At 43.6% G+C, this 22,050-nt stretch overlaps 1 protein-coding gene across 2 annotated transcripts in view; it reads left to right on the forward strand.

The window, feature by feature from the left end:
- ADGRV1 (adhesion G protein-coupled receptor V1) overlaps nucleotides 1–22,050 on the forward strand; it is a 2,479,945-nt gene that overhangs the window by 1,112,784 nt on the left and 1,345,111 nt on the right. For both annotated transcript variants that reach the window (XM_069627623.1, XM_069627624.1), the window contains one exon: nucleotides 10,369–10,554. In XM_069627623.1, coding sequence (XP_069483724.1) covers nucleotides 10,369–10,554 — 186 coding nt within the window. The remainder of the gene's footprint in view (nucleotides 1–10,368; nucleotides 10,555–22,050) is intronic.

Below are 22,050 nucleotides of genomic sequence, written 5' to 3' on the forward strand. Positions count from 1 at the left end.
AACCATGTGTAAATGGAGAGCCTGGGACACTGCAGTGACTGAAAGAGCACAGTGCCCCCCTAGCCATGGGGCACCAGACGGCATGATCAACTCAGCATTTTTAGTGGCGCTTCAGCAGAGTGCCAGCTCGGCCCTCCTCAGTGAGAATCGGGGTTACTTCCAATTCCCAAAGCGGCATTGCACTCGCACCCTGCAAAACTCACTCTGGTATTTACTTTTGAAGGCTCCCTCATGAGGCACACACCATTCTTTTTTTTTTTAACACGTGACTTGCATGCCCCTTTATGGAGTAAGGGGTTACATACTCACAGCTCAACAATGTAAAAGTGCTTAGTTTCTTATCAGTTTATGCTGCAAATCTGCACTTTATTTCGGTTGGCTCTGGCACTTCATAGACTGAGCACAAATGTTGCTTCTAGACCGACAATATCAAATGTCCACAAATAATCTGACCATTGGGAGAGCAACATGAAAACGCCCAACATGATGTTGTACAAGCTGCTAAATCCAATCTCTATTCCTCTTGAAAAAATGTCATCCTTTGTTGGAAAACCAATCACATTAGCAACTGTTCAGTGTGTGCTTACCTGGTTCCACTGTGAGAAAGAACCACTTCAAACGTTGAAGAGATTCCGTGTGCTCTTTGCCCAAATGATGCTTGCATATCATCCGAATGAACACAATGACATGTCACCTAAAAATGGGTTCTGAGGCACGCGCAACCACAAGCATGAAGGCGGGATCCTGCATTTACTCATGTGGTAGCACTTTCTCTAGGGCTGCTATGGCTGGCTCTGCTGTCGACATGAATCTGGCCTCTGCTTGATAGTGCTGATGGTTTGGTCGGTGTTACCTCATTTCAAACTCTCCTGTTTTCTGGGAAAATCCTGGAGACTGTTCTTCCATATCCCTGAAAAAGGCTTGAAGTGGCAGCCTCTCGGATCAATCCGTTATTCATCTACAAGTTCTGAAAAAAATGGCAGGGAAGCGGTGGCAATGTGAGATATGAGGGAGTGCACTGACTACCTAGCATTTTATTGCACGCTACTGCCTGGAATCAAGGAGCTGTTTACTAGGAAATAATTGGTGATCAGTGAAAGGAAACAGTCTGGGAGTCTTGCCAGGAGAATGAGACGCTGAAGAAGCTGCAGCATGAACTATGCAATTAATTAGAAGAGCTAGGAAACATTAAAAATGCATATGATCAGTCTAACGACTTAAGGGCCACATTAGATGTATTATTTATACAGAGCCACAGCAGAAATAGAGGCCAGAACCATGCATTGGAATCCAGAAGCACTACATTTGATTTGGCGAGTCTCTGGAGTCGGGGTTTGGCTGTCCAGTTGGAAGCTTCTTAAATGTGGTCACATCACCATCGGTACAACCTCATTCAACGCTGATTTCAAGCATCTTTATAAAATGTTTGCAACAGTAAATGGACCATCACGCTCAAAGAATGAGCTGCATACATACAGAAATGAAAACTTCTTCAGGCTCAGTTACATCAAAAAGCCCAAAGAGGATGGCCTGATATCTGGCACTTCGAGATCAGCAATATGTGTCATAAGGAGGGAGTTGATGACTGCATACATTCCGGGATCGGGGACACAGTCCTTGAGGAGGGATGTTATAAATTCATGTTTGAAAAATACCTGCTTGTTTCTGTTGTTCTTTTATCTTGCAGGTGATGCTGTAAATATCATGTGGTAAGATGTTTTGGTGGTAAAATGTTTTGCGGTTTGTAATTGTCATGTAATACAAAGTACAGATAAAAAAAAATGTGGACTTTGGTGTCATTCATGCATCTGTGAATTATTTATATATGTGAAACACAGAGGTGATGTTTATATTAGTGCAGTAGTGCATTTACCAATGTACCACTGTAGTTAAAATGGCAAACAAGAGAAAGTCAGTAGTAAATATCTACATGGTAAGAAGGTGTGTGTGTGTGTGTGTACAATGTAATGAGTGATTCCTTCCTTGCATGCTGAAGGGAAGGGGTCCCTAATCTGGCACTTAGATTACTGGATGTACATAAGCCAGTAATACAAGCCACAAACTATAGGTGGCGGTCTGAATAAACTCATTGGGTTCTCTGAAAATGTCCTAAGTATGGGGCTCTCTACAGGCAACTAGAAGACATTCTAATAGAAAGGAAAGGTGTGTTTATGATGGAGTTGTAGTATAAAAAATATGCTCAACACTATACCAACACTATACCAAAAAATAAGATACCACTAAAATTACCACCAATACAAGCTAACAATATATAATCACCAAAATAGACTAATACCAAACCCATTCTGAATTTAAGGGCAGTTTACTGCCAATTCACCACCAAGATTTTACGGTAAGAAAAATACCACCAAATCCCGAATTTACCCCAATAAGACACAATCTCTTACAACCTGCAGCCTGTTGCCACTCCTAGAGAGTATACAAGCAGCAAGCTCAGAAGGCAAGTTGAGCGAGTAGGGAAAGGAGCTCAGATGCTGTGGCTGCCCAGGACCAGCTGGAGGAGAACGATGCACTGAGACACTGAAGGTCTGCAAGGTGAAGCAGGAGAGGAAAGCATGGCGAGGGAGATGTGTCCCCAAGGAGCCAGGAGAGTCCATGGAAGGGAGCCAGGAAGCTGCTAATCCCTTTTGAAATTGATGACCAGCAATACTCATTCCCCTGGGCCAGGAAAGGCACCCAGGAGTGTCTGAGGAGCAGGCAGTGAGACCCTGACCTCAGATGACAAATACTTTGGCAAATAAAACACAACCGGTGAGTGAAGTGCAGTGAGAGCCCGGTGTGTGTATTGACAAGGATACAAAGTGGCAGTGGTCACGTGTATGATTAAACGTTCTTGAAAGACTGTTTTAGAAAAGAAGTGTCTGCAAAGAGGGGAGCTGTGTGCAGACACAAATAGTGAGAGGAATGGAGATCCTAAAAACGGGGAGCTAGGCAAGAAATTAAGTGGGACCAAAATTCCCCCATTTTGCAGTTTTTCACACATGAAACATCCAATATAAATTGTGACCTCTTTATTTTAACTGGCAGCACACTGTGTTTTTTATGTTTTCTGACAACTTTGCTTGATGGCTGTTACTGAAATGATGCCTGCAGTTTCAAACTGGGCCTGGCTGTATTTCTCTGCTGTATGTTGCATGTTGGCAATAAAACCCCACATATCCTTACATATGGCTGCACCTCCATGCTGCATGTTGCATGGCAATAAAACCCCATATATATCATTACAAGGTGAATGTAATCAACTTCAAGTGCCTGACTTTACCTGGCCTTGTTAGTGGGACAACTCCATTGAGCATACTGTTGTACCTACATATGCATCCTCTTCGTCCCAGTACCCAATGTTGTTTCCGATAGGATGTATGCATTCCTCTTGACTTCCCCTTCTTAATCACAGTACTATAATGGTGTTTCCCTTAGGAAGTTTGCACTCCTTTTGACTTCCTCTTCCTCATCCCAGTACTTGAGTGATACTTGGGAAAAAGAAGGTTGTGTACCTTAACATATCCCATGAAGGCTGAGGAGGTGTTGGGCAGGGCACTGTCAAGGAAGGGGGGTAGCATGTCTTACCCTTGGGTATTGCCTCCCCAATCCCTGAGGATCCTCTTGACAGGTGATCCGCCTTCACTTGTCCGTCCCCATGATCAGGACCTGGTAACTTTGCCTGTCCCTTGGTGATCCAAGGGAGGATCTTAAGAGTGCTAAATATGACAATGCCCTCAGATTTCCCACACTACTCAGTCACACTACTATCAAACCAGCAGTCATCCTAATAAAAAAAATTGAAATAGAAACAGCTCAATAGGTGTACCTTCTTCACCTTTTGTGGTTAGGCAGGTGGAGAGCAGGCTGTGCATTTCAGTATGGGTGTGAGTTGATCACAGTTGCAAACCAAAGAACTTAAGTACAATGGCTCCAAAATAAAAGAATGTCCAATCAATGTTCTGTATAGATATTGACTTTTCACACAGAGAATGCAGACTTGTGTTAAAGGGCACTCTGCTAGATGTGCTCAGGCAACACATCGGTAACCATTGCAATGTTCAAAGTTATGTTCTTAGGGAAAAGGGTAGAGACAGAAGGCTTACAAGTCACGATGATCCTTTAAAATGTACCAGGGGAACAGGGCCTCTTTCAATACCTTTTGACTTGTTCTTGCGGTTCAACAGCATCAAACCAGGCTTCAAGGTACTTGTTGAGGCAGTGATTCTGTGTCAAGTTGTGAAGCTGGGCAACTGGGTCCAACACTCAATGCAGTTCACAAACAGCAATGGCACAGGGCATGAAGAAGCTTGGGATAAACAGGCAATGTCTGAGTCGGTGTAGCATTTAAGCAGTGTGAGCTGAGAATAAATGCCCAGAGATGTTCCACGACTTCTGGGTTGATGGAGAGGCCCAACCCAGGGTCTCCAAGGACAAGACACATGTTTAGGTTCAAGATTCACACTCCAGGGAGCTTGACTGTCACCTACAGGCGATCCCAACCTCCAGAGACTAAGAGCTTGGGTCCAGTGGAGCCAGCACAGAGGCAGGCCTTGGTCCGCAGCAGTTCACGCCCACCAGAGACATTGCTAGGGGGCGCTAAGGGGGCTTTAGCCCTGGGTCCTTTGCTTGTAGCCCCAGTCAGAAGTTCAGGGGCTACAACCAAAAGACTAGCTAGCCTGAGTCCTGATAGTCCCGACATTAGCATATCCATACCTACCAACACCTAGCAACACCCCTGATGCCCACTGTTCCATAGGGGTGGCTGGAGGACAGAATTATCCTCTGCCTTGGATGCCTTCTGTCTTCACCTCACTGGTGGAGGACTTTAGAGTGGACTGCCCTCCCAACATAAGTCCAGTGTATTCTTATTCTTCTCTTGATAGTCCAAAGATGAAGAGGACATTAAATGCAAAATGTCACAGGGATTATTAAGGTGGTCCAATCCAGGTTGTTGTAACTGCTAGGCCATCAGACCTATTGTACCTTGCCTCCAGAAAATGGAAGGGACAGGAAAAGGGAGAACGATCTAACAGAAACCAAAATGGTGGATAATTCCCTCACACCACTTCTCCTCTTTGGCTACTCTAACTCTGTCCCCTTCCCATGTCTTCTGAATTCAACAGGACTACAGTGATCAGTACCCAAGCGTGAGAGGGGGTTTGTTATGTCAGTGCTTCCTCTATAGGACCAATTCCCTGGAGAACTCCTGTGGGAAGTTTCAATGCACTGGGCTAAGGTGTGGCCCTTCCTGTCGGAGAATTAAAGAGGCCAAATCATGGCTATTGCTCAACATTGCAGCTGTGTACACCATCAAGCCAAGTTAATATATAGGGTGCCTAATGGGGTCCTGATATACCCAGGTGGGTACAAGTATAAGTATCAAAGAATCAGGATGAGAGATCCTACATACAGCTGCGTGGTTCTGAACATATACATTTATTTCAAAACATTCTCAATTATTTTACAAAACTTTCGATAAGCACGAAAGTGACAATGGACAGGTGTGATTATATACAGTGGAAATACAGGTAAGTATCAACCTCTATATTGTCGAGGTAAAAAGTCCACATAAGGGCACAGGCACAAATGACAGTAGGGTAGACCTACAGTTGAACAAGGTGCTCCCAGGACGGAAAATGGTCTAGGGGGTGATTAACACAAAGGTGTACACAACACTTATCTGCAGAACATACACAAAGGGGTTGTATACAGTTGTGTCATAGGGGATCGACACAGGAGTGTTTTGGCCTTGGGGGGCTGGATTGAAGCCCGTCATAGTGTTGGCCTTCATCAGGATGGATGCAAGATGTAGTTCTGTCTGTTTTATCTGTGGGTGAGATGGAGGCTGTAAGGATCTCGAGGTACTCCAGTGATTTAAGGATGAATTAATAATGGCTCAATGGTGCCAGCCACGCCATTGAGCCATTATTAATTAATCCTTAAAGTTCTGTATTTGGAGCAGCCTCACCAGATTGAGAAAAAGGCTTGGCCAACATCTCCCAATGGAATCTGGATGCAGCAGGCATCCCTGGAGGATGAGCCGTCAGGCAGCGTAATCTAGCGTAAAAATCACACCTCAGACACACAGATTATCTTAGAAGAACTCTAGCAATGCAGGCAGCATTGCCAGAAAATCTACCATAAGTGGACAGGTGTAAGGACACCCCTCTCTTGATCTTTGATTCTAGTGACTCGAGCTTGGGCAATTGATTAAGTTCAACAAGCTTAGACGTATCGGAGCAGACTGAAATACAGTAACAGATTCAGTGGCCCATCGATACTTGCTTATGTCCAGGGACAAGATATAGATGTGGTGATGGGGAACACATCAAACATGGGCCATTTAATACACTAAAACATAGTCCTGAGAAAACCCTGAAACAAATAACCTTGCGGCTGAGGGGAGAAAGATTGAGATCAGGATATTTGTTGTACAGGAGGACATCATCAGTGTAAAGCAATATGATGATTCTGTGTCTGCCTAATGCCAGCCCATAATGCACAGCTTTCTCCCTAATTAACGCAAAAAGTGGTTCTAGAGTGACAGCAAATATGAAGGGGGACAACGGGCACACGTGTCTGGGCTGCACCCCAAGAACAAACCTTCTGATTGCCTACCCACGACGAAGCTAGGCTGTGATGTTGCTGTAGGCCCTAAGTGCAGTCATTGGATTGCGCCTAAAAAATATTGCTGAAACCACATTTTCCTCAACAGTGCAAATAAATTGTCTCACGGAACAGAATCAAATGCTTTTTCAGCATCTAACAGGGCCACTAGTGTGAGTTTGCAGGGATTGAGTCATCTCAGTCAACCCACAGAAAGAACAATGCACATTGGGAGCCGTGGATTTACCTGGGATTGACGAGTGATGAAATTATTTTTTAAATGTAATACACCTCTAAAACAGTTCTACAAAAAACAATACCCACAATAAATCATACAATACACAAGTCACCTCATAAATTACACTTACATACATTACGAAATGCATAACCCTAAAAACATACAATCTACCACAATAGGACAATGGATGAATCCCTACTGATCCAATTTGTGTGTAATCAATTGTCGACCCAACATGTTGCTGTCCCCAGCACCACAATGGTTGGATATTCATCATGGGCTGTCCATTGAAGATCTTTAATTAAGTATCTGATTCTTGTTTTGTGTGTGGGTCGTTGATCACATATATTGATGTTGGGGAGAAAACCTGCTTGTTGTACATAGTAACGACATATCACTGGAAGGTTAATTTCACCATCCTATTAATTAGGATTTCTTTATTGAGAAACAGCCTGGGATTGGCCACTGCAATCCACTTCACGTGAAAGGCACCACTTCTCTGTGTGCGTAAACCTGCTTCCAAGACAAACGCACTGCCCCACAGCTATCCTTCCTCCCCTGGAGAAACCTTCATTTGATATCAATGTGCTACTCAGAATGGGTTTGAAGCTATCAATCTTCACCACAATATCCATCCTACCAACTTTCGTTTTAGGTTCTGTGGTTCCTACCCCTTCCACTTTTACCAAAGACTCCTGCTGATTGTGTAGGAATGTTCTTGATGACTTAGAACCATGTATACCTTTCCTTCCTTTTTTGTTTTTGTTTTGCAAAACATTTTTAGAAAAGGGTTTATTAACCACCGACGGGTATCTCATTTCTTTTACATTTTCCACTCTCAGTTTGACTAGTACATCCAGGATCCTCCTCCTCCTCAGTCAACTCACCAACCTTAGTGGCATCAGTTTGAATACCCTTACTAACCATTTTGCTAATCTCCCTTCTTGCCAGACTAATAGCTATAGCATTCAAAAGACCAGAGTGTTTTTCCAGTTCACCAAAAATGTTACCACACAACTTTTCTACCATATATAATACCTATTGTAGGTCAGCCCAAATAGATTTTGTCTTTCAACATAGGTCAAACCCTCCTAGAACTCTTTATCATCTTCATACATAGTAGGGAGGAAGATTGATCATCAACTGCACTCTCTTCCACATTAAAAACGGAAGGGGTATTTATAAAAGAAGGGAAGGACTCAACAATGGAGATAAAATGGGTGAATGTGGGCCCTCAGTTTCCTGTTGAAAATTCCCTTGCTCTGAAATACTCGCCAACCCAAGAATCAGATTTTCTAGGGTAGTAGGTAAAGGTCCAAACACACTCTCCTTTGTGGCCAGGACAACTGCCTTATCCTTACAAACAGGCTGTAAATTATCATAAATGTTCACTTTGGTATTGTTTCCATTCTTCTCCATTACCTTCCCTCCCTGACCATCTTCGCCAGCAGTACCAGGTGACAGAGGAAGTGGGGTAACCATAGCAAGGCTTCAACAGTCTTTCCTGGTAGAGAACCCTAAGCGGGCAGACATCTTGATTCACAAGTCCACCTTGATCTTTGGTCTTCCGTTTCGGCGCATTCCTTACCATTGTAAATCTCTTCACTTATAATAATTGTAAGGAAGATCAAACAGAAAATGACGTGCGATTTAGAAACTCCAGCACGACTCCCCTTCAGTGAAGCAAGTAAAAAAAAAGAAAAACGGGTCTTTCGCTCTCCCAGCTGCAGGACTTTAAAGTTACGTTGCACAATAGACTACACTTACTTGACCAATGGCATGCGCCGCCTCCACCGCAAACACCTGCAAACCACAGCAAACCACTTCTGCCCATATAACAAAGGAATTATGAAAGTGTTTTCTGATAACTATATTTTTCGCACAAAAGCAACATATTAAAAGCAGACTCAGGGATGTTTTGGTTCGAATGGACATGAAGGATGAAATGCCATACCGTTACAGTATGCCGAGCCTGCACCAGTAAATTAACAATCAAGAAATTGACTCTGAGCCTGGTAACCAGGCATCTGCCCTGTATAGCAGGGCTCAGAGTTAAAAATGGCTGCATCCTGGGGCTAGATGAAATTGCGCCAATGGCCAGATTGAATGGTCTCTCCAAAGCGCCATCTTCACTTAGCTTCTTCAATGCCTTGATCGGATTCAAAATTATTTTATTTCTCATTGCTTTTATGTAAGACACCCGGGCAGACAAAAGACTTGGCACCTTCCCCGGAGGCAATTTATTCAGAATGTACATTAGCCAAGGTAACATTTCTCCCATATCCGAGTGTTATATAAGGTCTTTATCATAATTCTGGTTGGCCAAGCTCTACCATTTATTACAGCATTTGAGAAGAGTGCCATAGGGCTCGCTATATAGGAAAGCCCTGAGTAGGAGTTTACGGCAAAAGTAGGTGCTGGATTAGGAAGACCCAATAGTCTTGTGTGGAATGTATTCAGAACCTTTTCGATTCTGTCCCCACCGGCAAAGCTCTAGGCACTGTACGAAATAACTTTTAAAAGTATATAAAATCAAAAAAGAATATTACACAAAGTAAGCCTAACAAAAGGGTAATTTAGAATACAAATACAGTCAAAACAAAATGAATATAGGGAAAAGAAAAGGAGAAAATATTCACTATTTCTAGTACGAATAAAAAATTATCAGTATGCATTTGCTTTTAATTCCAAAAAACAGTTATTCTTCATAAAGGCAAGTAGTTGGATGCACTGAAATGTTTGGCTGATAATTTGGTTTCGCCTTGACTTTTGGGGAAGGTTAAACAAGGATCGGCACAAAATGGATGACATCGGGCGTAGTCGTATGGAGTGTATCTGGTGGCAGCAGGCAGACAATTAAACAGGTGTTTGTGAATGCTGTTAGAGGGGTAGGAAAGATTATGGTACTTCTGGTATCATTCCTGACGCCAGGCTTATATATTCAGTCAAAGGACCCCTCGCAAGGTTCTACTCATCGCATTTTTCTTCATGGGAGATAGTTTTCTGAGATCTGTGTTGACTGCATTCTGCAGCCTATGACCTGCCACTCCTGAGGCTTCCTTCGATCCCACCACGTGTATTTGATGTGTGAATATTTTCTAACATATACTTTCTGGCATGGCACTAGAGTTCTTTCTACAGTTCCTGGAGCCTTGTTTCAGAAGGCTATGCAGACAGTGCCTAGGACTTTACATATATTTAATGAGGTTCCGGGTACCAATGAAGTTCTTTTGGGTGGGCATGATTTGGTATCAATTTGTAAAGTTCAGGGCTAGCCTGGTCGCCTGATTGTGATGTGTTTGTAGGAGGGGCAGCATTTTATGGAGCAAATGAAATGGCAGCTTTAACTCCTGCGTTAACTCGTAGCTTAAAGCTCCCTCCGGAGTAAAATATTGCATCTATATTCTGAAGGTTGTGTCCCACTGATGGCTTAAATGTGATGCCATTAGAACCTGTTTAGTGGTATGGGTAAAAGAGTTAGCGTGTAGATATCTCCTTAGCTCTGTGGTTTTCCCTTCTAGGCTCTGGACGATGACGTTCCCGAGGAGAAGCGCCTCTTCCAGCTGGAGCTGACTGGAGTCACTGATGGAGGCTTGATCAACCAGTCCATGAGGCTGGCGAACATCACAATGGTCGCCAGTGACTTTCCATATGGGCAGTTTGCTTTCACGCAGGAACTCTTTCAGATATCAGAGGAAGGAGGAGGGGTACGTACTCAGAGCCAATCTTTAATGAACCTATGCATTTTGTACCTCCATTTTGTACAGTTATGTGATTTGATTGAAGCACCGTGACAAGTATAGAGATACGCAGCTAATGCTTATTCCGTTCTAGGTCTTATTTTCTCTCAACCAATGCTGCCTGACTTTCCCTGTATGCTACTCCCCACGTACACTTCTCTCTCCGATCCAACCATTCTTCCTAATGCCATGGCTACCATGCTGCTCTCTCTCTTTCCTTTTCAGTGTCCCCACCCCAAACTCCTTCGTCGCTCATCTATTTTTATCTTTCCATCAACCTACCCGTCCCATACCCACGTAGGCCTCCAGAACATAGGCGACAAGTGCACGCCAGTGTTTTTTGGTTCGCTTTAGCACCGTCCCGACTAAACGGCCTGACCCTCAACACCTTCACCCCACCCTCCTGCTACAGAGTGAACAGTGGCAGACCCCTGCCGACTCATACCCGATTGCAGTCCCTGTATGCACCTATAGGAGGCCTACGCGTGGCCTCAGTAGTGCTCCGGGGTTGCCCTGGATGGCTTTTAATGTGCCGCCAATTTTATGGGCGGCACCGGAAACAAAAGCAGGTGACCCCGACGTGGTTTATTCAGCTTTGCATCAGGCAAATGCTGCCAACCGAAGTGTGCGCTCCATAGGTCGTCTAGAGGGCCTATTCCTACGGTGTCTGGTCAAGCATTAGCTTATGGGAAAAAAATTAAATGTCAGGTTCAGGAATTTCTGATTGAGCAGTGCCCTCCAGTAACAAACAAGGTATATCAACAGGCCTCCCAATAATGCCCTCAGATCTGCCTTTGGGAACACCCTTAGCACATGTGAAAACATGGATGGATTAAGATTTTCTTATGGTTAATTCAGAAAATGTAATTATTTGTATAATTATTGGTATCTTTCTAAAGCAGAATACCATGATTAGACCGTCTTCAGAGAGCCAAGAATTCAAAAGGGTGGGAGAGTGGAAAGCGAAAAGGAGGAGGGTCAAAACACTTTTGGGGTTAAAAAACAATGGTGGTATCTAGCCCCCGTATCCAGAATGCTGAACGGTGAGGAAGCGAGGCGTTGTTTAAGATGTGTGACCTGATTTACAGAAGCATTTTATAATGGCGCAATACCATTGCAAAATGTTCTGTGAATCAGGCCCTAGCCGTGAACTCCATGAGAAGATGGGCTGTTGGTCAATCCATGATGCAGGCTCGATCTTCAAGACAAAATCAGTGCAACCATTTGTTTAAACCGCTCTGGGTTACTTTCCTCATAGCATGCCTGTTGTGTCAGTAATGCAAACGTTATTACTTCCCAAGTTATGCCGTTGAACTTTGCCACATAAACTGTATGAATATTTGCAAATTCTGGTCCTCATTATTAGTTTGTGGTGATTGTTAAAAAGTGCGGTAATGCAATTCTCACGAATTTTATCCAAGGGATAACGGAAGATTGCCTTCAGATAATTCATTGTTAATAGTTCATGCATACTGCAAAACTCATGACATGACTCTTTTGCGGTCTTTTTAAACCAAATGTCTTTTGCATGCAGGAAGCCACCAGCGTTAGCGCTTACGTGCTGTTGGGTCCCCGACAGGCAATTTTGCACATTTGCAGGGCAGAGGGGGAAAGGAAAGAATAAAAGCAAGGCAAACTGGCTTCTACATTTTCCTCTACACCTTGCAAAAAGGTCAACGCCACCTGCCAATACCCATTGCAGGTGATGCCTCGAAATGGATTCCTATGGAATCTGCCTGGTTTTGACTAAATACAAAACGAAGGTGGATTCCATAGGTATCCATTTGTGTCATGCCTGCGTGAAAATGCGATGCAGGCGTGAAACGAAACACACTCACAAGACGGTGGAGGAATGACGGTGGAGATATTATCTCTGCTCCATCCCCCTCTTCCACCATGTCACTTCATCAAAAGGGGCAGAGAGAAAAATCAAGTCTTAAAAACATTACACATTGCTTTTTACACCCTGTCCTGATTCACCAATCCGCCCCAATTCAAATTAGAGTGTTTGGGGATCGTTACAACTTTGGTGGTGTGGGAAAAATGTGGCGGTTATTCTGTTACCGCCAATTCTCCCGGACCGCTAAACTACAAGTATTACCGGAAATACTCATAATTCACCACATGGAGTCCTGCAGGACTCCATGGAATGAGGGAATGACCGGCGTGACCGGCACCTGTAATATCCCAGTAATACCGGGATAGTAGGTACCGGTAACGGTAAGTCTGTTTTCCGGTATTCTGCCAGAATTATGGAGATGTTGCAGCTGAGGGAACACTCTAGGGCTGGCTTGTTTAAAATACCTTTTAAAGGCCCTGTCAATGTAGTCCTTCAGACAGTAGATAGGCGCAACCTACTTGACATCTACTTCATCTAGTGTAACAGCTCTGTCATATACGTTTGCTGGTAAGACATGGTGAACCTGCCTCGCAGCTTTCAGATCCTCATATGGCCCCCCTTTTAAATCAAAAATGTTTACATTTTTTCAGTTGCATTTCATGGCACCAAGGTTCGGCCACACCATCAACTTGTTATTGTGGGTCACCTGGTGGGTGGCCATTTTGATCGACCGGTTATATTTAGCGCCAAGCATCATTGTATTTAGCACTATACATCTTTATAAACACCCGTTGGATGTATGTGTACATGTAATTATTGCCTCTGATGAAATAATGCCATACTATGCTCTTTTAATGTTATATAGAAGCTCTCAACTACAGTGGCTTTAACATTATTTTGTGGGACTATGTGCTGCATGCTCAGTTTCATTTGTAAGACTCTAAATTACTTTTTTTAAACTATTCACCTGCATTGGTCTGTCGTTTTGTCAGTATCTGATCGTGCTTGAAAACAGATTTGAAAGTGTTAGTCTCACCAATGTCCATGTTGTCTTTCACAATCACTGCAAAGGCACACTTGGATAAGACGTCTATGATTGTGAGACCATATTTACAACTGTCATTATCGTAATTTATTCAAACCTATCAAATCTGCTTGCCATTGACAGTTTACATTCCCAGTTATTGTGGCCCTTCGGGGTTAATGCCTTCTAGCCAGTTTATGACTAGTCTAGGAATCCTCCCCATGGTAACCACTCTATCGCATTCTATATTTCGATATTCTCATTAATGAATGAGATGTCCAGATATCTCCGGGTTCGGTGCACTCTAAAAATATCAAAATTAATCAAATAAATAAATAAACGAGCCACGCCTCTTTATTAAAGGGTTCATTACTCCCATAACTACTCATGAGCCCCTTGCCATTGTTTATTTTGCATAATAGTCCGGCAGAGTCCCAGTTTGCCCAAAAACTCTCTGTGTGTGTATCCTGTGAGGAGCTGCAGCGACCTACGTGGAGTCCGCTTTCTAGCTCCTGTGTTTTCATTTAAATACACTTTTGCCACGCGGAGTCCGGCAGAGTCCCAGTTTGCCCAGAGACTCTCCGTGTGTGTATCCTGTGAGGAGCTGCAGCGACCTACGTGGAGTCCGCTTTCTAGCTCCTGTGTTTTCATTTAAATACACGTTTGCCGCGCGGAGCGCGGTGCGGAGTCCGGCAGAGTCCCAGATGGTCGCCACTCCGAAAGCCTGGCTTTCGAGTGGGCCGCAGACGCCTCACAAGACACTGCAGCAGCGTCGGATGTTAAATCCATGGACTGCCCTGCCGGTAACTTCGGCTGCTGTTGATGTTGCAAGTCAAAAGCCACAAGGTAAGCTTGTTGTCTGCGCGAAGCCTGTGGGCCCCCTGGCTAGGGCCATGCCTCAAACCACCGCCCAAGTGCACCATGATGACTCCATCGCTCACCTTAAGTCTACTGTTACGCCAGGTCGAGCTGACATTTTTGATCCTATTTCTATCACTAAGCCAGCAGGCACGACACCCTCCCAATCTGCACCAAGACCGCTGGTTCTGCTATCCCTTACTGACCTTGCACCGATCCTGACGCCGCCAGCTGATTGTGTAGTGGCGGATGTCCCGTATGCTGCGAAACTCCCTCCTCCTGAATCCTATTTCTCCTCCTTTGATCTTACGGACGCAGAAATCATAAGCGCCACGGCGGTTACTCAGGATAAAACCGACGAAGTAGGAACTCCGTTGGTTTCTCCTATCCTCTTAATCGACCAGGGGGGTGTTGATGCTCGCTCAGTGACACATGCAAATGTTGAGTCGGATAGTTTTATTACCACAGCTGACTCAAGTATCACGCCGGCCGCGCAGCTTGTTTCCAGAAATGGAGCGACAGACCAGATCTCCCTCTTTTCAGGCAATAGCACGCTTGATTCCCAAAAAAACTCGCTGCCGATAACAGGGCCAGTGGAAAACAACGACTTGTTCGAGGCACCAAAGGACTTGAAATTGACAGCATTGAAGTTCAGTGAAGCAAGCACTACTATCAAAGCGCACAAGGTGCAGTGTGCTGTAGCCTCAGCCTTGTCTCCTCAGAGCCTTGGTTGCATGCCTGAGAAGGCAGTATTGGCCCTTTCTGCGCCTAAAGTTGATAAGCACGTCCCATATCGGCCACAATCTGGGCCACTTGATGTGATTTCAGTCCAACAGCGCTTGCTTAATGATCGACCGAATTCTAATCCTCGGATGCCGAATATGGGCCAGAAACATTTAGCGCATCCGATTACAACCTTGTTGGCCACATCCACATTGATTCCTCAAACAATGCCAAGAAAAAGGCATACTTCTGCTCTCGACGTGTACAGCGAAACAGCGAGAAGGTAGCAGCTGTTTACAAGGCTCAAATTTTCCAGGTCTAATAACCACTCCATCAAAAGCCTTCACGTCCAGCCTCGAGCACTCAAATGCTCCAACTCCAGTTAAAGATGGTCAGAAAACACCAAATTCAAAAATCAATTTATCTGTGGGTGCTGCAATACAGCTGCACAGCGTCATCACAAGCCATGATCCCGTTTGTCAAGCTGTATGAGTCGTTAAATGAAACAATTAGAGATCAAGGGGCTATGTTACTGAATCTTTCATCTAAACTGGACCGAATTGATTCTTTTACCAAGTTCATTCAGCAAGATGTGCAAGCAGGGAAAGACGCAAGCGCACACTGGCATTCTCGTCTAAACGACCTTGTCACCCTACAACAAGAGAGACATGACCTCCAGCTAAAATGTCTTTTGGAGGTCCTGACTGAGATTGCGCCCTTACTTAACTCAGGTCATAGTTCAACTCAGTTCAAAGCTGACAAGCACAGCCTTGTCTCACATTTGAATGCTTTTTCTAGGCCACAGGCAGAGAAGCAAGGTGGTGCTTCTTCTGTCTCAGTGACATTTCAAAATGATTGCACAACTGTCCCGCTGGAGGCTAGTCAAGACGCTTGCCACTCAGCTGCAGTCAGTGCATCTCACAGCTTGGTTGGGGCTGTCCAGCATGTTTCGTCGAACGCTATGTCAGCGGTAGCGGATGCGGAACCACCATCTCAAGCTACATCGAGTTCATTAACTGCCGCAACACAAGCTGATATTCAGGCAAGTGCTCCCCCCATAGCTGGCATCTTTATAGGACATGTAAAGAATGACATAGCTGGCTGCTCTACACAATCAAATGCAGCAAGCTCAAAATCCAAGCTTACAGCTCAAGCCAAAACTGTGAAGCAAACTACTACGACTAAAAAAGTAAAACCGGCAGCACATACATCCACAAAAAGGTTCATCAGAAACTTGACTACACCACCGCGGTTGGGGCTTTTCAAGCGCAACATTGAGGATGTGAATGGTCCTACAGTAACTCAAACCAGTGCATTATTGCCCCCCCTGAAACAAGGTGCCAAGTGTCATCGCTTAAACTCAGACGACAGTTCCTCAGTCATCTCAGTGAAATTGGACTCGCTGGATTTATGCGATTTGTCTACTTACTCAAATTCTAGCGATGATGAAATTTGGCATGGTGCCAGTGATGATATCCTGTCCGAGAGGCAGAGGTTTCCGGAAGCCGCTCATTCAAGACAAGGTCGATCACCACTGAAGTGGCAAGCAGTGCATAGTCGCCGTCCAATCATTTCTCACAAAGATGACTCAAACTCCATGGCTGCTACATCTAGTCTAAATCCAACATTTACCACAAATCAATGCAACCAGCAAACTCATCCCACATGGAGGTCTCAAGCTCCACACTTACAGCAACAAAACAACTATAAGTGCAAATTGAGACTCCAAAACATCCACAAAGAAGAAAATGAGCTGAACTTGAATCGAGCAAACGTTTTACACTTATTCAAACATATTCCACCTCTGCGGCTGATAAACTCGGATGACATTAAAATCGTTGAATATGTGAATGAACGTTGCTCTGATGCTGTGCAGTTACACATCGATGCTGCAGGAGTACGAAATACGCTACTCAAAGCAGCCGAGGATCTATTACTGTTTGGTTTTGATATTTTGGTTGAACCAGAAAAGCATTCCTGGAGCTCCAATTCCAATCAGCCGGATTCTAGTTCGGCTGACTCTAACCCAGCAGAGGTGAGAACTCTACGTCACAGCCTGGTCTCTGAGGGGAAATCAGGTGACCCTAGTGCCCAAAAGGAAAAAAAAGCTAGTCACCAGAGAAATCAAAATCAGGACTAGCCATGACTATGTCACCAGGACGCCACCTCTTCCATTATCTCGTGGAATACTCGAGGGTTCCATCATCTGTTCCAGGAGTTCGAGGTCCCCTTGGATGAAGTTTTCGCTATTTGTCTGCAAGAGACCTGGTTGAGCGAGGCACCAATGAGAGACGGCTTTGCTACACTGATTAACCCTGCCATCAAAAACAAACAAGGGCGCCTGAGTGCAGGACTATTGACCATGATACGGCTGTCCCAAAACTCAACCGACATGGCATCGCAATTCAATGCACAGAATCATTGATTACTTCTGGGTGTCCAGGAATTCTGAAGAGAAGACCAGCGCTCTACACGCCATAATTTCGACAAAGAGCGATCACAGGGTATTAAAACTAGATTGCCTACTGCCAGTGCCCAAATCTGTGCTATGATATTCGGCGCCAGTAGAGGAACACCCAAGTGGCAATCGCTTAAGAAGGTATGCTCCTTAACGGAAAATCTGATAAATCTGCCAATTGGTGTTGACTATACATAAAACAACAAACAACATGGTACCCAGCCAGCTTACAAATCACAATCATTGGTTCAGCAAAGTGATGGATGTAAAAAAAAAAGAGCTAAGAAGTGACATCCGCAGTTTAAAAAAAACAAAAAAACATCTCCTGGAAAATCGTGCGTGATGAAGTCAAAATACGAAGAGCAATCTATAGAAATTGGATTAGATCCCAGAGACTCATCGTCGAGCAAGATCGTGCTGAACTCATGATGAAGCTGTTGATCACCAAGAATACACAAGATACTTGGAAAATCTTGAATATGGGTCCATCAATAAGTACAAACTTAACGCAGAATACGATCCCTGGTGACATCTGGTGTAAGCACTTCACGGCAGTTTTTAATAGTCAGTTTAAGGTCCATATGTTACCTCCTGAAGTAAACCAAGTGCCGTGGGATGTAGAAATGTCGCACATCGAAATTGTGGACGCCATCAAGACACTCAAAAACTTGCGTGCAGCTTGTCCAGATATGATTAGCAACGTGATGCTAAAAAAAAATCCACAAATCTGGGCCCCTTTCATTGAGCTCCTTTTTCAAAATATTGCCAGCGCACGCAGATTGCCGGAGTCTTGGCTCACTGCAATTGTGATTCTGATTCACAAGAAGGGCAGTTGGGATGCTCCTGAAAACTATAGGCCCATTGCCCTCCTAGATTGCATTGGCAAACTTTTTGGATCCAATCTGAGAGTGAAACTGGCATCTTGGGCAAAAAAAGCAGGAATTCTTGATGTCCGCCAAACAGGGTTCTCCAAGGGTACAGGAGTGGACGTAAATCTCTCTATATTAACAGCTCTGAAACTCGATGCCCTAAAACAAAAAAACAAATTGCATCTAGCCTTCATTGATATGAAGCAAGCGTTTGATGGCATTATTCGTGAACTGCTTTGGACAAAATTAATCAAATGGAATTGTCCTGCGAATATTCTCACCCCAATTATGGCTCTTCACGCGAACACTTCATTTCGCGTACGCCTTAGTAAGAACGGAGACTTATCTGACAGCATCTCCACTACAAGAGGAGTGAAGCAAGGTTGTCCGCTTGCCGCCGACTTGTTTAAATTATTTCTGGCAGATCTCCCGAATCATCTCGAACAGGCACACTGCTTTCCCCCGAGAGTAAATATGTCTTCTGTGCGCTATATTGCATATGCAGATGATCTGGTATTGATCGATAAAACACAGATCGGCCTACAACGGCTTTTAAACTGTCTTTTTGATTACCTAACTATTAACGAACTAGTAATTAATCCAGACAAAACGAAAATCCTAGCAATAGGTTCTAAACCAGCAAAAAAGATTGTGCATTTATTTGGGCCGTTGGCGGCCAGCGACTAACTTCAATCAATTCGATCCGTTATCTGGGTGTCCAGTTTAACAATTCACTCTGTGAAGAGCAGTGGCTACATGTTCTAAAATTGAAAGCAGCAAGATTGGCGCTCCAAGCGGCAAAGCTTAATAATAACTTTGGAAAATGTTCGCTAACTTCAGTACTAACGTTCTACCTTCAAAAGGTAGTTCCTATTCTAACATTCGGCGCAGAAGCCGGTTGGAACATTAGTGAGCAAAAATGGAACCAACTAGAGGGGCTTTTCTAGAGACGTGTTCTGAATCTTCCGGACTGTGTTTCAATCATTCTGATATGCCACGAACTATCGTTAAACTCCCTCTTCACCCATATGATTTGGAAGTCCATCCTGCTGTGGCGGAAAATAAAAGACGTGAGTGGGGGGCCAGCCTATAAAATATTTACTCTTACTGGTGATCTAAGCTCCAGTTGCATGTTAGATCAATGAAACAAAAAAGTTCAAGACTGGATCGTGGCCGCAGAAATTAATAACTTCGATCTATTTTCTCGTCCCAAACTTGCAAAAAGAAAATTTGAAGCATGGTCATGGATTGTCAATGTTGAAAAACGGACAACAATGGCAACCTCTAAATGGCTAGGCAATGTACAAAAAAAACTTAACTGCCAAGCCCAATATCTGACTCAATTCTATACCCGCTTCTATCGTGAACAATTCCTTCGTTTCCGTTTAAACACCTTGAACTCAAAGGAAATTCTACACCAAAGGAAACATCCCACTGCAAACAATAATCTATGTCGCTTCTCTGCTGCTGCAGTGGAATCACTGAAGCATTTAATTCTAAATTGCCCAGCGTTATGTGATCATTGCTCTGCCTACTTAGGCGAATTCGCCCCCTTGGATGGGGACATGGCGACATGGTGGCTTTTGATTTCCTCTGGACAGAACAATAAACATGTATGTGCCATTGTAAACTATGTAACAGCACTTCTAAAGTTTCCATTTGACTACAAAAAAAATTCTGTCGTGTAGTCTCAGTAGCTCATAGAGATGCCAGCAATCGATGGTGCCTGCTGTATAGAAATGATGTGACAATGCTTTGAAACAAAAGTTTTCTCTGTATGTTAAAACTGTAGTTTTTCAATAAAAAATAAAAAATAAAAAAAATAATAATAGCTTGTCTGCCATGGTACCCTTCCCAGCAATAAAGCCACAAGAGTTGTTTCACACGTGAAGATTTATATCTTATTACATGTTCTCAAAAGAAGGTTCGTTTGTAAGAAAGTAACAATTGTTATAATAATCACATTTCAAGCACTCCTTTATCACAGCAGAAGTTGCAGGCACTTGCTCTGAAAGTCACATTTTTTCAATCCCTGTTTCAACTTTTAGCAGTTCCTCTGCAAATTGGCAATCCTTACATAAGTCCTGACTTTTTTTCACGTCTACCCTATGCTTTGAGTGGCAGGGACAATAAAAGCTCACAGTAATTGGACACATGACATCACAACATGTTCTACTTGCACAACTTTTTAAAGATTTTGCTGGTGAAAACTAACACCCTATCATTTTTTACAATTCAGAGAGGACTGTTACTAAAAGCATTTATTACCGACTAGCTGGGGTACCCGGCGTTGCCTGTATCCTGATCGAGTGGTGTCCCATGTGCCCTGGAGGATTTTGCTATTGTCCTCTTGTCACAAGTCTTGCTTCAGTTTGCTCTGGTGTCTCATGTGCCCTGGTGGATGTTGCTCTGGTCCTCTGGTCAGCAAGTCATACTGCTGTTTGTTGTTGTGTTGCAGAAGCTCTTGATATTGATTTTCGCTTTGCATCAGATGGTTTTATGTGCGGCATGTTTCAGTCACTCAATGGCTTAGGCACATTTGAGAAAATGTCCAAGAAAGATTGATTGTGCTCTCTTCTCGTGAATGAACTTAAGTAAACTGTAACCTTATTGGAGTGGCGTGATTAAAAAAAGTAAATTCGTTTTTTTATTCCCTTTAAAAAGGCTTTGATAAACACTTTTGAACTGTATACAGTAGTAATACATTTCAAAGGAATGACCAACACATCGAAAATTTTGCTTCAGACACTTTTCACAATGTTGCCTCCTTCTAGTACCTACTGTAGTGAATTGGGGTGAGCATCAGTAAGTGAGGGTGTCTACGGAGTGAATTATTAGCATCCAAACATAGGCTACAATCTTGCCCCAGACAAAAGAGGACTCCATGCAATATTTGGTAGATGTGGGTTCAACTGTGTGGATTTGTAAAGCCGGACAAACATACACACACACATATATACATTCAGCTTTATATATAAAGATTGTGCCATACCTTACATTTCCAGCAGTGTTATCACCTTTATTGGCAAGGGTTTCTACAGCTCTCAAGGACATAGCCCTCAAGTCATTGCGCAAAGATTTCTTCTAGGCCATCCAAATCACCATAAAAGCCACTATCATTTTCATCTTCTTTCACAATGCCCATGTACAACAGTGCTTGGGGGATCTCCCATGGAATCCCTCACTCCACAGTGTTGTAAAGGAGCAGGTGTACACATTATCTCTACTTTTCTCCCCCGATCACTTCCGTCATACTGGAACAGCGGGTAAGAGAGCATTATATGTGCCAATAGGTATCATTCCAATACAGCACAGAAGAAACGAGAGACATTATGCACTCAGACAGCCATATCGAATGTACCCGCGCACTGACATGGTGGAAGGATGTCTCCATACACCACTGGACATTGAGGAGCTGTAATTGAAATCAGACGAGGGCAGGGTGACGTCATTAAGAGAAGACACAAGGACACATTGAAATGATATGTGAATACTTAAAGAATAAAGATGTAACTGAAGTAATCAGAGAAACATGTAATCGAATATGAAGAAATCATATGCACTAAGGAAATAAGTGAGAAGAGGTGAAGTGAATGTACATATGCAGAAACTCAAGGTAGATGAGACATATAGAAGCTTGCTGCAGAAGAAAATATAACGTGACTAGAGCAGCCATGATGAAAAGATGGAT

Source organism: Ambystoma mexicanum, chromosome 6p (genome assembly GCF_040938575.1).
Source record: "Ambystoma mexicanum isolate Mex_15411 chromosome 6p, UKY_AmexF1_1, whole genome shotgun sequence".
Classification (NCBI taxonomy): domain Eukaryota; kingdom Metazoa; phylum Chordata; class Amphibia; order Caudata; family Ambystomatidae; genus Ambystoma; species Ambystoma mexicanum.